The sequence below is a fragment of the Rhinatrema bivittatum genome, chromosome 8, assembly GCF_901001135.1.
Source record: "Rhinatrema bivittatum chromosome 8, aRhiBiv1.1, whole genome shotgun sequence".
Classification (NCBI taxonomy): Eukaryota; Metazoa; Chordata; class Amphibia; order Gymnophiona; family Rhinatrematidae; genus Rhinatrema; species Rhinatrema bivittatum.
Genome location: NC_042622.1, coordinates 136379546 through 136395921, shown reverse-complemented (window position 1 = coordinate 136395921; position 16376 = coordinate 136379546). Strand labels below are relative to the sequence as shown.

Sequence of the window (16376 nt, the reverse complement as noted above, 5' to 3'; positions counted from 1 at the left end):
GTGGTGGTTACTACCCCTAACCAATTAAGCTAGATACTTCACTTAGATGCAGTTCCAGCACTGCTCTCTACATTAATGGCGGGGGTGGAAGGGAAATAGATCCAAAAGGTTACTAAGGGCCAAGAGTAACAGATAAGTATGAGGAAAAAACAAAGTGTGAAAACTTGCTGGGCAGACTGGATGGGCCGTTTGGTCTTCTTCTGCCATCATTTCTATGTTTCTATGTTTCTATGTTATGTGGCCAAATGTCCAGCTAAATCTACTTCTTCAAAATTTGAACAGGTAGATTATGACCAGTCATTTGTGCAGCTGGACTTGAGTAGGTTCATTTAGCGCTAAATATCACAGACAAATTAGCCAGTTGCATGGCCAGATTTTTATTTGGTTAGGTTTACCTGGATAAAATGCAGACTCCGCTGGATAAATCGTATTGACCCCTTTATGTCACCAAGTGAAGGAGAGCTGGTGAGAGCTCCTTTATAAGAAGCTGGTAGAACATCACTCCACACAGCAGAATGCTTTGCATGAGAATTTAAAAAAAAGTGAAGACAGCACCAGCCTGGCTGTGGAGTTAGCTGAAGCTGTGTGGCCTCCTAGATTGTGGCTTGGTAGAAGGGCAGCCACATTGGGCATATATGTAACTGGAAGGATATAAACATATCTCAGGATGATCATGATTATGCAATAAGGTGTCGCAGTGTTACCCTGTGAGACCTCAGGAAGTAAGCAGGACTAGAAGCTGGTATGTACTTGGATGGGAACAAATGACATTAAGTACAACAGAAAGTGGTTTTAGTGGATTCATTGCATAGGTGTTTCCCTCTGTGCAAGTACTCAATCAGTGCCCCCATATGGTGATAGCTAGGTGGCACTGTTCCCTAATGTCTGGGAAAACTTTTTTTTTTTTTAGTCAGTATTGATACTTTGACACAGGGTAAGGGTGCCTGGGTTGCTCCATTTTAGTGAGGTTCAAAGAGATCCCATTGGGTTCTTTTGCCTGCAGTGTTCATTCCAATTTCTTGGCAAAATGATATATCTTATACAAGCTGGTACCCAACAAAATTCACCCTACAAAAAGAACTAAATAATTACAGAAAAAATCTCATTTTTGATCTTATAAGTCTCTTAGAGATCTGGCAAGTGGATGTGTTATCTTGGTTAAAGTTATACATGTAACCTTATCTGCATAATCAGTGGGACTTACCTGAATAAGTGTGCTGCTAAATATACATGCATAACTTTAAGCCAAGTATTTTTCTAACCAGACGTATGCACATAAATTTAGCTAGACAGCACTCAATACCTGTGCAGAGTGCAGACCAAGGGTCAGACCAAGGGTCCATCAAGCCCAGCATCCTGTTTCCAACAGAGGCTAAACCAGGCCACAAGAATCTGGCAATTATCCAAACACTAAGAAGATCCCATGCTACTGATGCGATTAATAGCAGTTGCTATTCCCTAACGGGCGGATTTTCAAAGCCCTGCTCGCGTAAATCCGGGCGGATTTACGCGAGCAGGGCCTTGCGCGCCGGCGCGCCTATTTTCCATAGGCCGCCGGTGCGCGCAGAACCCCGGGACGCGCGTAGGTCCCGGGGTTTTTGGAAGGGGGTGTGTTGGGGGCGGGGCGAGGCATTTCGGGGGCGGGACCAGGGGCATGGCGCCGGCCCGGGGCGTTCCGGGGGCGTGGCCGCCCCCTCCGGAACCGCCCCCGGGTCGGGTCTCGGCGCGCCAGCAGCCCGCTGGCGCACGTGGATTTACGTCTCCCTCCGGGAGGCGTAAATCCGTGGATAAAGGTAAGGGGGGGTTTAGATAGGGCCGGGGGGGTGGGTTAGGTAGGGGAAGGGAGGGGAGGGGAAGGTGAGGGGAGGGCGAAAGAAAGTTCCCTCCGAGGCCGCTCCGATTTCGGAGCGGCCTTGGAGGGAGCGGAGACAGGCTGCGCGGCTCGGCTGCCGATTTTGGGCAAACAAAAGTACGCGAACGCGCTTTTTTAAAAAATCTACCCCTAAGTAAACTTGATTAATAGCCGTTAATGGACTTCTCCTCCAAGAACTTATCCAAACCTTTTTTGAACCCAGCTACACTAACTGCACTAACCACATCCTCTGGCAACAAATTCCAGAGTTTTAATGTGCTACTTGCTAACTTCATGGAATGCCCCCTAGTCCTTCTATTATTCGAAAGTGAAAATAACCGAGTCACATCTACTCGTTCAAGACCTCTCATGATCTTAAAGACCTCTATCATATCCCCCCTCAGCCGTCTCTTCTCCAAGCTGAACAGCCCTAACCTCTTCAGCCTTTCCTCATAGGGGAGCCTTTCCATCCCCTTTATCATTTTGGTCGCCCTTCTCTGTACCTTTTCCATTGCAACTATATCTTTTTTGAGATGCAGCGACCAGAATTGTATAGAGTATTCAAGGTGTGGTCTCACCATGCCGCTTTTTCTCCAGAAAATATTTGTGTTCAAATTAAAATATATCCACTTGGTGGGGAGAAATAATTCAAACTCCAAAAATTAACCAAACAAAACCTTTGAATATTGATCTGTTAAATAATACAGCAGCACTTTGGATACAAGAATTATGCAGATTAATTAAGGAAGGGTGGGAGTGAGTGGACACTGCTCCTGCTCTTTGGACATAAGGACCCTTATGGATGGGATAAATGGGAGCTGAGAGGTCCCCGACCCCAGCAGAATTTTACAGGGCAGGAATAGGGGGCTCTAACTGGTATGGAGAGGCCTGAGCCACAGGGTTGTGTTTGCAGGGCAGGAGGGGGTATGAAGAGCCCTGGAGAGGCCTGTTGTGGTTGTCTGTGGGTTTTGGGGTGGTTTGTTTTTTGTTTAGGAAGCAAACCAAACCCCCCAAAAAAGATTAAACAAATCGATGAACAAAACACCCACCTTTACTCCTGAAGTGAAAAAAACAACTCGAAAATTTTTGCCTGTGCATCCTTAGAGACTGGTTAATATTAAAAGTAATGTCAGAGTGTTATAAAAAACTACTGGGAATATTTTATTGTGCATTAACAGGTAGGAATAGGATTTAAGAGGTGATTTAATAAGCAACGTAACATAAATGCTTTGCATATTAACCTGTACTGAGTGCTTTGCTCTGTATGCATCTTGATGTGAAATATTTTCCCAAAATGTGCACTTCAAGCAAATAAAAATCCCTAAGAAAAGCCACACTTATGCCAAATTACTGTGGGAAGTAACCTGTGTTAAGTAAAGACTAATAAGGCTGCTTTTCATCTCAACTTGGAAGGATTTTGCTTCCAAAAACTTTCAAAAGTAAGGTGAAAATAATGTATTTATAAATAAAAAAAAAAGCTTCTTTTAAACTGAAGTATTCAACCAACCTTTTATTTCACATCTTTCCATCAAAGCCCAAAGTGTAATACAGTACACAAACTTAATAAAAAAATAATATCATAAACTTAAAATAAAATCCGAAAATAATGCAAACATCACATAGGAATATAATATCACATTAAAACAAATAATAAAACAGGACAATATTCACATTTTGGCTGTCAGACTGACAAGGATGCTTCCAAACTTGAAGACAGTAAATTCTATCAATTCCAGCGTTCCAGGCTCAGGATGTATATTGGGATGTTGAGGTACTAATGAAGAACGTCATGGTTGCTTTCTCATGTACAGGATATCACAAGGAGTCAGCCACCCTGGGAACTCGTTTCACCTGTGACTTTGAAGAGGATGATTGTGGCTGGAGGGATGTGAGCACCTCTGCTTACCGCTGGGTCCGGGACCAGGACGGCATGTCCATGCAGGAAACTGGTCCCTTTACTGATCACACCTTGGGCACCAACAGAGGTAAACGTTCCAGATTCAACATCGTGACCCCTCTCATGATGTTTCATGATATCACATGATTTTAAAAAGTTATATTTTTAAACAGTGTCATCTGAGAGCCCTAGTAATAGAGAGGAACAGTAAATATCAGATAAAGCTGATATTTAAGCACACCTGTTTGTATGATGTACTGCTAAATAAAACAAAGATACTGTATATGTTATAATATGTCATATAATTTATTCAGCCTGTATTGTAATTGAATTGATAATAAGTACTCATTGGATAAAGGTTACATTCTGTTGTGACCCTCTGCCGTTTTGTTTGTGCAGTCACTTATACTATGTGAGGCTCCAGCACATAAACATTTTACACATGAAATCTGCAGCCATAATAATTCTAGTTTGGCTTTATATTTCACCCACGTGTGCCATAGTTTGAGAGTCTAGAAATGTCCGTGCAGCCACTTCTGGGGTGGATAGCTTGGAAGCATATTTCTGATATCTGGAAGGCATGATAACATTGAAAGGGGCTAAGGAACAATGTAATTATTGCCCAAATAATCATCATAATCAAGTGCTGTCTTTTGATGTGAAGGTTGGTAACTGTGGGGGCCTCAATTCTTTCTGAGTTAGCTTTCCTCTTTACTTTACCCAAGTTTCCAGATCTGTATCATTTTACTGCCATTGCCCCAGACTGCTCTCTGCTTTCCTCTTTCTGTCATGCCCTCCAGTACTAAATTGACTAATTTGCCACCAGAACTTCTGAATACAGGACCAACAAATTTCATTTTCCTTTTGACCAGGTCTTTTTCCCATTGCCCAATTAAGCTTTCTTAAGCAGAGGCATAGGGACAGGTCAGAGGCCACACACAGAGGCGGCGTAAGAGAGATTTAGAACTCATATTTCTGGAGGAGGAGAGAGAGACTACCTGTGGCGCTGGGCCTCGCCCGGTTCCTGCTTGAATAGCGGCGAGAAAAGAAAAATTAAAGAACTTTTTCCCGGGCGAGAGGGAGACGGACCCCGCCCCCAGTGACGTCATCGGACTGCCCCGGGTCACCTATAAAATCTGGGCACAGCGGCGCACAGGTGAGGAGGAGAGAGAGACTACCTGTGGCGCTGGGCCTCGCCCGGTTCCTGCTTGAATAGCGGCGAGAAAAGAAAAATTAAAGAACTTTTTCCCGGGCGAGAGGGAGACGGACCCCGCCCCCAGTGACGTCATCGGACTGCCCCGGGTCACCTATAAAATCTGGGCACAGCGGCGCACAGGTGAGGAGGAGAGAGAGACTACCTGTGGCGCTGGGCCTCGCCCGGTTCCTGCTTGAATAGCGGCGAGAAAAGAAAGATTAAAGAACTTTTTCCCGGGCGAGAGGGAGACGGACCCCGCCCCCAGTGACGTCATCGGACTGCCCCGGGTCACCTATAAAATCTGGGCACAGCGGCGCACAGCCGCCGGCGCGCGCTGCCGAAGCCGCGCGCCAAAGGGGCGCGCCCCTGGGAGAAAACATGGGAAGGAAGAGGAAATCTAAAAACTACGTCTCCTCGCCTACCACCACTCCCTTGATCAAGAGAACAGGCCCAATGGACTCCCATGTGGTGTATACTGGTGAGTCCGCTTTGGGGGGAGCAGTTGAGAGAGATTCCTTGTTAGGAACTCCTCATAACCCCATGGCCATACAATCTTCCCCTTCCCCCGCACAAGAAGCAACAAATGCAGTTAATGGGGGTATAGTCCAAACGGGAGGGGTGATACAAAACCGAAGTGGTAATGAATCACCACCGGGACAGACTATACATTTAGATTTAAATATGGGTGGCGAGGCAACTAATGTTTGTGTCAAGGTTAAGTGTCCCTCTGTCATTTCTGTAACAAGAAATGAAGGAGAAGAAAATATAGTAGCACCAGATAAAGTAACATTATTAGATGTGTGGAAACTATCTGCAATGATAGATAAGAAAATGTCAGGATTTATTTCAAATGTACAAAATTTTTCAGTAGAAGCATCGGAGAAATTTGTAGAACTGGATAAGAGAACTGATAGACTTGAACAGGAAGTTGCAAAATTGAACCCTGTGGTAAATAATTTGCAAACTGTAAATGTTGCTTCGATTAAGGATAATATGATATTGCATAGTAGAATAGAGAGTCTAGAGAATGAATTAAGATCAGGCAATTTAAGATTGCTAAATTTCCCTATTTCTAGATTGATGTCGGCAGAAGAGTTATATAAGAAATATGTAATAGAAATATTGCAGTTTGAAATAGAGAAAATACCATCTCTTTCTAGACTGTATTATTTACCAATAAGAAAGATAGAGCAAAATCAGGAGGGTGGAATTGATAATTTAGAAAGTCCAGGGATTTCAACCTTTTTGGAAGACTCTCTGGACTTGATAAATTCTAGAGCAACTTTACTCATTTCTTTTTCTTTGAGACGGGAAAAAGACTTGTTTTTTCATAAATATTTCCAAAATAAAGATCAAAACTTCTGTGGACAGAAAATACAAGTCTTCCCGGATGTTTCCCGTGCGACTCAAGCACGGAGGAAACTTTTCTTATCAATGAAACAATCGGTATTAAATATAGGGGCTAGCTTTTTCTTAAAGTTCCCGTGTAAATGCCAGATTCTGTTTCAAAATAACAAATTTATATTTCTTGATCCATCCCACCTGCAACGCTTTATTTCAGATAAAACTCAAGTTTTATGAAAGGGTAGAGAGGGGATATATGATTGTGTAAGAGAATGTTAAATAGCTGCAGTTAATAATTCTTTCCTCCCCCAAAATGTGGGCTAGAATAAATTTTTTTTTTCTTTGTTAATATTGATCTAAGAGTTATGTAATACTTGATTATATCATTTGTTTGTAAATGTTATAATTTTAAAAATATAAATAAAATAAAAATAAAATAAAAAAAACAAAAAAAAACTCATATTTCTGGAGTTTCCTGACTCATGGGCCTATAGGTGAATGCTCTACCCACTAGACCAGTGTTTCTTAACCTAGTTTATGCACTTATATCTCATGCTGTTCACAGTTCATATCCTGATAGACCAAACCTCTTAGGTGAGGTTCCAGGACCTGTCTGGTAAAAACTACAGTAGGCTACACCACCTCCTGAAGCCAACCTGTTAGTAAAATTTGTGGTCCAGTGGTGATCTTAATAGGACTTAGGTTTTACTGTATCTGTGACTTCCAACTGTGCTGAACAAGTATTAAAGTTGAGTATGATAAGAACTCATGGAACATTAGCCCTAAAGCTGTTAAATTAACTTTGTATAAGGTTTATGTTCCCTCTGTCTGTCTGTAGGTTGGTACATGGCAGTGGAATCTCATCGAGGAAAATCTCCTGCTACCGCTAGTTTAAGATCCCCTGTCCTGCGAGAAGCAGCAGCTACCTGTGAGATCCGAATTCATTATCACTTATGGGATGCAGGTAAAGATATTTTCTCGGCACTGTTGAATATGTAGTGTGATAATATGCAACTGTTCTAGAAAGTCAAGGCTTTCTTTAGCCTAACATATTTCAGAGAGGTTTATATGGTTTGATAAATTTTACAGCACTTGAATATGAGAGTTTGACAGTAGCGTGCTCACTCAAGGACATTGTCTGTGTTAACACTCCTATCTCTTGCATTAGCTCTATTCTTCCCAGCTTGATGAGGAATGACTGAAAAATGTATGTTTTGAAACAAATATTGTAGCATTTAGCAAATTATACTAGCAAATTAATCCAGATAAGGAGCCAATCTGATGGAAAATTTGGTGTCAACATTTTGCATGGAATCTATGACTGATCAGATTCTGGAATTTGTCTATTCAAGAGACTGCTAGGATAATATAAATAGGGCAGCAGAATCCTAGGTGTCCTTGTAGACTGGAGAGAGTTAGGCTGGGTTCACACTTAATGTTATTGTCTGTTGCTAAGTATTGTATGTAATCCTTAGTGACACAGATTTAAGAACTTCTTTTCAAAGAACTTCATTGAACAATGGACCCTATAGCAAGTCCTCCTCTTGATCGTGCTAAATTGAACTGTGTGATTTTTTTTTTATATATATAATTGAGCTGAGTTTACAAAGGATTAGATTAGGGTCAAAAAATCAAAAAAATCAAAAACAAGCCCCAAAGAACTCAGAAATCTGAGGTAACTATAACAAAGTCAAAAAACATACCACACTGTTCCTCAGTATATTTTTTTCACATTCAATCAGCTATTTTTGTAGGACCTTCATGGGAACAACTTTAAACCAACTGATAAGTTGTATATCCTTTTGGTCCAATTTTATTTAATTATATTTTTATCTCATTTTTATATGTCCATTTTCTGTAACTTTTTGTTTCTTATTATTAAAACATAGTCCCAACCCGTGTAGATCCTTAAATTGGGCCACATCCAAAACACCATATCTCAATTCAAAAAGTCTAATGAGAGCCGCATCTTTTTATCCAGAGTCTAATTTTACTCACAACCCCGACATGGCCATGTTTCGGAAGAAGATCTGCTTCAAGGGGTTCCACAAGATCTTTCAAAAATGCTCTCTATTTTCCTTTCCAACATGTGTCCCGAAAAAATTCAGCTTTTCTTCATGATTCCTTCAAAAGACCTTTAAACATGGCACCCAAATGCTCTATTTTTATACGTCAAACAAATGTGCTGATGTCATAGATTACGTCAGGGAATACCAATCCATAGCGTGGCGGGATTACTTCTGCTATGGATGGTGTGTAAGTCATATAACAAAAAGAATATGCTGGTCAGAGGCAATAGGGTAAAAGGGAGGCAAGTTAGCTAGATGAATTAGGAGATCCTCTCTTTTACTGGGGCAAACTGGGAGTGAACTGGGAAATAGGGCTATTGCATCGGTGCGTGTAGTAACTAAAATTCCCCCCACAAACGTGTGAGAGGCAGCATCTGTGAGTGTCCATATAAAGTAGTGTGCATATATACGCATGTATAGATGATTTTATAATGCAAGCATATGTTATAAGATCATCGCATTCCTGTGTGCATGCCAGCAAATGCGCGGACTCGTGTGCCCACGTACGCGTCTTGAAATTTACCTCAAAATGAGTAAGTCAGAGTAATGATGAAATTGCTAGAAAATACAAGTGAATTGCAAGTTATATTACAATGGTGAAGGCAAAGGGGTAACAAGGAGAAGGGTTCACAGGTTTGTAACAGCTAAGAGAATTTCCTATATTGGCGGGAATGGCCTATAGTTTTGTTTGTTTTTCTTTATTAGTTATTAGTGCAATAAAGTTGGGTTTCTGGCTATAGTACTTTCCATTACATGACTGTCTTCTCTTTGCCTTCATTTTCTCCATCTCCCTCCCCGTTCTCTATTCTGTCTCCCTTTATTTCTTTTCTTCTCTTTTCCTGTCTGTAATTCTTCTTTTTTCTTTTTGACCTCTTCTTGATGGAATTCCCTTCATGTTCTTGAGTTCCTTCTGATGAAACCCCCCTGGGCATATGTACATATTAATAGTTCTGGATTCGTAGCTCGCCTTTCCAAATAATGCTTGAGGTAGATTACAGTAGGGATGTGAATCGTTTTAGGACGATTAAAATTATTTTAATATCGTCTTAAACCGTTATGGAACACAATACAATAGAGATTCTAACGATTTATCGTTATAAATCGTTAGAATCGTGAGCCGGCACACTAAAACCCCCTAAAACCCACCCCCGACCCTTTAAATTAAATCCCCCACCCTCCCGAACCCCCCCCCCCCAATGACTTAAATAACCTGCGGGTCCAGCGGCGGTCCGGAACGGCAGCGGTCCGGAACGGGCTCCTGCTACTGAATCTTGTTGTCTTCAGCCGGCGCCATTTTCCAAAATGGCGCCGAAAAAGAGTGTGTATGTTTTTTAAATTTGGACACATTCTTTAATAAACTTTGTGATAATCAATGATAAAATTATAAATTTTCCTCTTTTTGAGTGTATAATATACTTGAGTAAACACAATTTTCTAAAATACACGTTTAAGTAAAGGTCTGCAATTAAATTTGCATGTGTAAAAAAGGGGGGGGCGCAGGTCAGGTTGCTCTGGGGCAAGGCCAACATTTTAGGCTTGCAAGTTATTTCATAAGCAAGGTACGCATGTGGGTTTGGAGGCTTATGCGCATATATTTACACCTGCCCTACACCTGGATTAAATGATAGGAGGGTCTCAATGACATGTAGATTGGCTGGGCAAACTGGTAAATTAGGTAACGCTGGTAATTTCTTTGATGCGCTCATGTTAGAAAATCTCCCAACTTGCACATGTAAAACCCCAGTTACTGGGGGGGGGGGGTTTAAATACATGTAAATTCTGCATGTAAAATCTCCACGCATATATTTTTAAAGTTAGATGTATATGCACTAATTTTCCCTATAAATTTCGATTTATCTGGCAAAGTCTTGAAAGTGGCACTTATTCAGATAGTTCCGGTTTATCTGGCTTTGCCACCACTAAGGATAAGTGCCTCTGCTTAGCTGGATAGATCAGAATTTATCCGGATAAATGCAATATGTATTTGCTCACTTTTTTAAAAATGTGTGCACATTTTTATAGGGTATACCTGCTCGTGTTTTATAAACTGAATATATCATATATGGATTTAAAAAAGATTTGGAAACATTCCTGGAGGAGAAGTCAATAAACTCTTCTTAACTAAGTAGATTTAAGAAGCAGTCCCTACTTATCACTGGGCGACAGCACTATGGGATCTTTTTACTGTTTGGGATTTTGCCAGCTATTTGTGACTGGATTGGAAACAGGAAACTGGGCTTGATGGACCCTTGCCAGTATGGCAAGTTCTTATGTCCTTATATGCGTGCAGGTTATAAAATACAGGAACAGATTTTCATGCGCCCATATACATGCATATCTGGAGGTGCATGCATCTGTTTGAAAGTTATCCTTCGTGTGGGTACCCTTGGCAATAGGATATAAAGTGATTTGCCCAAGATCACAACAAGTGCCAGTGGAGAAGTGGAATTTGAACCCCGGTGTCCCTGGTTCTACTAGTCCGAGCTTCTCCGGACCTGGCACTCCTGAGCTTCTTTTCTGATGTTTTTCAGTTCTCCTTGGCCAGATATTTCTTCTGGCAGGATGTTCTTGAATTTCTCTACAGTTGTTCTTAAATGTCTCCTGGTGAAACTCTCATGAATTTTGCTTGAGGTAATCCTGTGATTTTCCTAATCGGAGGTAGATTTAGGCGCAACATTAGAAAATCGTTCTTTATGGAAAGGGTGGTGTGTGAATGGAATCGCCTCCCAAGAGAGGTGGTGGAGACAAAAGCAGTAATGGAGCTCAAGAATGGAGCCCTAGATGCAAAGAAGTGATGGGAAAGCCAGAGATTAACTGAGTTATATGACAATATCCCAGAATCAAAACTGGGCAGATTAGATGGACCTTATAATCCTTATCCATCATCCTTTTCTATGTTTCTAGGGTACACTTGAGTTTCTCAGGATGCACTTAATTTAGGATTTTTTTAGCTCCGCTTCTATTTGCAGCATCAGATCGTATATCAACATCTAATGCATGCCATTTCAGGAATATCAGAAATTCCCAAGAGGAGTCTGACTGTGCAATTGGCAGAGAATAATCAAACATATGATATTTGGCAAGGCCCACAGAACAGTGTCTATGCTTGGAGAGAAATTGTCTTGTACACTGGACGGATTCCTGGAGAGTTTGAGGTGAGCACCTCTTCACATGCCTTTCCTATAATTTTACCTTATACAAATAGAAATTGCTGTCTACAAATGTGAAAATATAATTAGCTACAAATCTCCCAGCTTTGATTTGTGCTACTTCTAGTTTTTGGAGTAATTAAGGTAAGTTTTATAATGGTCCTAGATTTATGATGCCTCAACCAAAATTTACACTATTTCAGAATTGTGCAGACTGAGTTTCAGTAATTTTTTGCCATTTTTGTGTAACTAATTGATACATGGTAATTTTAAGAAGGATCTATTAAACATATTAAAAGCATATTAAAATTGGAACATAATGTACATATTAAAACCATATATAACAAAAAATATTTAAAATAGTAAAAGCATATTAAAATCAGAACATATTAAACATATTTAAAAAAGCATGTTCATGGCCACACTGTGTATTTTATTTTATTTATTTTTTTTTTTTTTAAATCAAATTTTAAAATTGGGACATTTAAAAAAAAGGTGTTTCCTGTTTTCTTTTGTCTTTGTCCTTGGTTTCCTGAGTGAATCTTATAGTGTACATCTGATTGTTAAATCTGTGATTCTGTCTTTTTTGGTCCATGCGTGTCTAGGGGCCTTCGATTTGGTGGGGGGGGTGGGGGGGGGGGGGGGTGGGGGAGGCGAGTGATGGACAGAGATGATAGGAGAAGTGTGCTGCATGGGTCAGTGGAATGTAGCTAGGGAAGATGAGGCAAAAAGAGAATGGCATCCATGAGAGAGGCAGAAAGAAATCACAAGCATGGATTGGTGATTTATAGCCAGGGAGGGGAGATCAGATGGAAAGATAGTGGCATGCATGTGTTGGGGGAGCATAGCCTGGGAGGGGAGATGAGATGGAATGAGAGTTGTATGCATGAGAGGGCGGGAAGCGAGTGGCATGCATGGGTCGGGGGAGCATAGTCTGGGAGGGGAGATGAGATGGAATGAGAGTTGTATGCATGAGAGGGCGGGAAGCGAGTGGCATGCATGGGTCGGGGGGGCATAGTCTGGGAGGGGAGATGAGATGGAATGAGAGTTGTATGCATGAGAGGGCGGGAAGCGAGTGGCATGCATGGGTCGGGGGAGCATAGTCTGGGAGGGGAGATGAGATGGAATGAGAGTTGTATGCATGAGAGGGCGGGAAGCGAGAAGCATGCATGAGGTGGCAGGTATACTTACTGGGGGGAAGAAAAGAAAGCGGGTGGAAGGGTCAGAGGAAGGGGGAGTGGGGAAACATCAATGGCGGAACACCAGGACGGCTGTCAAGGCCAGACCAACCATGACAGACATCCAGAATGTACCACAACATTGAATGGATCCTCCCCTAGTTATCCCTCACTAACTGCACTAGGACTTTCCCAGGGCTTACTGGTAACCGAACTGGAATGTCCATTATACTTCAGCTCGCCCGCAAAAGGTACCAAAAAAAGAAAAAATATATATGTAAGCCACAGAAAAGCCCAGAGAAGCACTTACACACAGCACCACAATGGACTAAAATGGCCACCAGAAATGTGAGTTAACTTTTACTCCTCTCATGACCCAGGCATTAAATTTCCTGCATTAAAATGTCTCCCTCCTAATGTGGCTCTGCATTGCCCTGTAATAGCTAACAGCTTGGTTTAAATGCAATTTGCATGCATCTGCACTAAGCACACCCTAGGTTTCTTAGCATGGGGTTTTTTTTCAGTGCTGAAAGCCATATGACATATATGAGTAAAGTTAGCACCAAAACACCCGTGCTAAAACCAGAATAAAAACCCTCAGTAGGCTTATTACATTGGCCCCATATGAAATGACTCTTAAGGACCTAAATAATATGTATCCTGGAGCGAAGAGGAAAGATGGGAGGAATATGACAAAGACAATCAGGTACCTCAAAGATATAAATCAGGCAGAAGAAACGAGCCTTTTTTTTTTTTTTTAGAGAAAAGCTTGCTCTAGTCTATATCAAGAGCTCATTTTATTTATTTATTTTTAACTGCCTGTCACTAGCTCAAAGCTCCAGGGATGTAGACTTGGCAGCAACACCATAAAATATGTCTTTACAGAAAGGGTGGTAGATGCATGGAATGGCCTCCCAGTGGAGATGATGGAGACAAAAACTGTAACAGAATTCAAGAAAACCTAGGATAAGCACAGAGGCTTCTTAAGTGAGAAAAAGAGAAGGGGAAAACAGACATCAACTGGGGCCCTATGTCATTACACCAGGAATGAAAATGTGCAAATTCGATGGGCCTTATGGTCCTTATCTGTCATTGTATTCTATGTTTCTCATCTTTTTAGTCAGAACAGGTATTATTGGGTCTGATCTGATATACTGGTTTTTGGTTTGGGAGATGCTAACTTTTATAAGAAGTCGAAAAGAGGGAGGATCTTAGGAAGTATAAAGAAGTACAATTTACTGTAACTCAGAAGGCAATAAATGTTTGGAAATTCTTAATGGCAAAGGAGGCAGCAACTGAGACATTGCTAGAATTCAAATATGTTTCAGATACAGAGAAAGATAGTAAGGGCAAGGGAAGGAGATGCCCAGATATCAAGTAGGCTCTGTGATGTAGAATGGCCAAACCAAGAGCCTAGAGGTCCTTATCTACTGACAACAACTGACTGTATATCTCATCATTCTTTTCAGTGAAGATCTCAATCCAATATTTGCATTTATATGTGGATAGTGCAACTATGTTGACAAGATAGCTCAATGGTGCCATCACTCTTTCCGAGCTCCATGGTTGCTGCTTTCAGTCCTAGGAGATTTGCTGACTAAATTGTTTGGAAATAAGAAGGAAGGTTAAAATTTGTACTAGTCAGGATTTTTAGGAGCATGCACCTGGAGCTCATTGGCAGCCTTGCTGATTCTGAGTTAGAGGGCTGCTGGTTTCAATCTCCACATCGTGAAATGTGAAGAGAAGCAAAAGTTAAGAGTAGTCAAGATTTTCAGGTTCCCTTGAAGAATCCTAAGGGGTCTAATATCTAGGTAGGTGCAATGTATAAATTGCTATCACAAGGGTAAGATGTAGATACAGATATGATAGAAGACATCCAAAGCGAGGTATATAAAGGTGATGTGAAGTTAATGGGGGACCTAAATTTACCAGATGTAGACGGTAAATTACCAGCAACTAGATCAACTAGAAGTAGGGGGATAGTGGAATCCTTGCAAGCAATCCATCGAGGAGCCCACTTGTGAGAAGGCAACACTGAAGTTGGTGCTGAAAAATGGAGACAGTATTACTTATGTTATAATGGGGACCACCTGGGGTCCAGTGATCCCTGTACAGTGTGGTTCAGTGTAAATACTAGAGCTGAACCAAACTATACTAGAATGAAATCCTAGATTTTAGAAAGCCTGATGTTAAGAAAATTCCTCTACTAAGAGGAATATACCATAAGGGTAGGTAGAGAAAATGTACTTCTATTGGTTTACAGTTTCCTCATTTGAGCTGTTCTGTTGGTAATGTCTTGGTTCTATAGACAATAAATAGAAAAAGTGCAACTCTTGTTGACACACACCAAATAGGGACAAAAAGGAGAAACAAGAGAACCCGAAAAAAAACTAATAATGCAACAGTAGGGTGCTGTTGACGTTCATATATTGATTCAGGTTGAGAGTAGGATGCTGTAACTTTTGCCACATTGATTCCAACATGGATTGAGTGTTGAGAATGAATACTGTAACAATTGATTCCAACAAGAACTGACTATTTAGATGCATATTAAAAAAAAACCTGAAAAAATATTATACTGGGTGAATGATAGAGAAAAACAGCAATGACTTTTAAGAGTCACAAGTGTCTACTGGCTTGCTGACACCCATCATCATATATATTAGATCAAATGTATTTGGTGCATTATTAGGTTTTTTTTTCGGATCCTCTTCGCTGCAGTTCTATAAAAAACCAGAGACACCATCTTAGTGTGTGGTTTTTTAGTTCAACTTTCGAGGAAGCAGGGTGACTCTGTGCTTACTCCTGTTTTCCTTTCTTTTTATTTTTAGGAAAAGGAGACTTTCTGGTTTTCTGGTTTAAGTTCTGGGTTTTGAAGGTAGAAGAGTACTCCTCTTTCCTATTATTTAAGGATAGGCTTTTTCCCTTTGGTGAATTTTGGTTGAAGGAAGTTTCATGCACTCTTCCTTCTTTTTTACTGGATTTTTGGAGTCTGATTTTATTTTGGTTGCTACCTAAATTCGCCATTCCAGAAGAATTTAGCTACCACCATCAGGAGAAAAGTTATTCACCCAGAGGGATCCAATGACCCTTCAAAGGTCATGTAAAGGAGTATAATCTTCATTCATTCCTGGGATAAGGAAGGAGAACTGTGGCACACATCCAGATATTCTGGGAAGAGGATGGATAACACATAAAATGTCTATTCAAGACATCTGAATCAAGATATTAGAAATGAGACTTCAAATTATGCCATCTAGACTAATTTAAGTATCAAGTCCAAAACTGCCCTTGAAATTGGGATGGGATATGAAAACAAAAGATCAGATTAAACCATCAGTGCAATGTCGCAGATTTATTGGAAATGGATTATGTAATGGACTGTATTGAACAAGGTTTTGTAAATTGTAATTTACTTTAGTTTAAAATAAATTAGTAAAATTATGTTGGGAACGCATGGAGTCCAGTGAGCTTTATACTTAGAGATCTTCATTTTCAGTTTTTATTTTATTTTGCCTTGGAATTTCAATGTTAGAACAAAAAAAGGAATCACTGGAAAAATGACTTTTCCACTGATTTTTCTCCTGTGTGTTACAGCAAAGTCATTTTTCCACTGACATCTTTTATACAACACTGAAATTCCCAGACAAAATAAAATTAAAACTGAAAACAAAGGTCCCTATTTATACTGT

At 40.6% G+C, this 16376-nt stretch overlaps 1 protein-coding gene across 1 annotated transcript in view; it reads left to right on the top strand.

Annotated features, from left to right (window-relative positions):
- MAMDC4 (MAM domain containing 4) overlaps nt 1-16376 on the top strand; it is a 133338-nt gene that overhangs the window by 20186 nt on the left and 96776 nt on the right. Inside the window, exons 3-5 of the mRNA XM_029614094.1 lie at nt 3664-3837; nt 7127-7252; nt 11367-11512. Coding sequence (XP_029469954.1) covers nt 3664-3837; nt 7127-7252; nt 11367-11512 — 446 coding nt within the window. The remainder of the gene's footprint in view (nt 1-3663; nt 3838-7126; nt 7253-11366; nt 11513-16376) is intronic.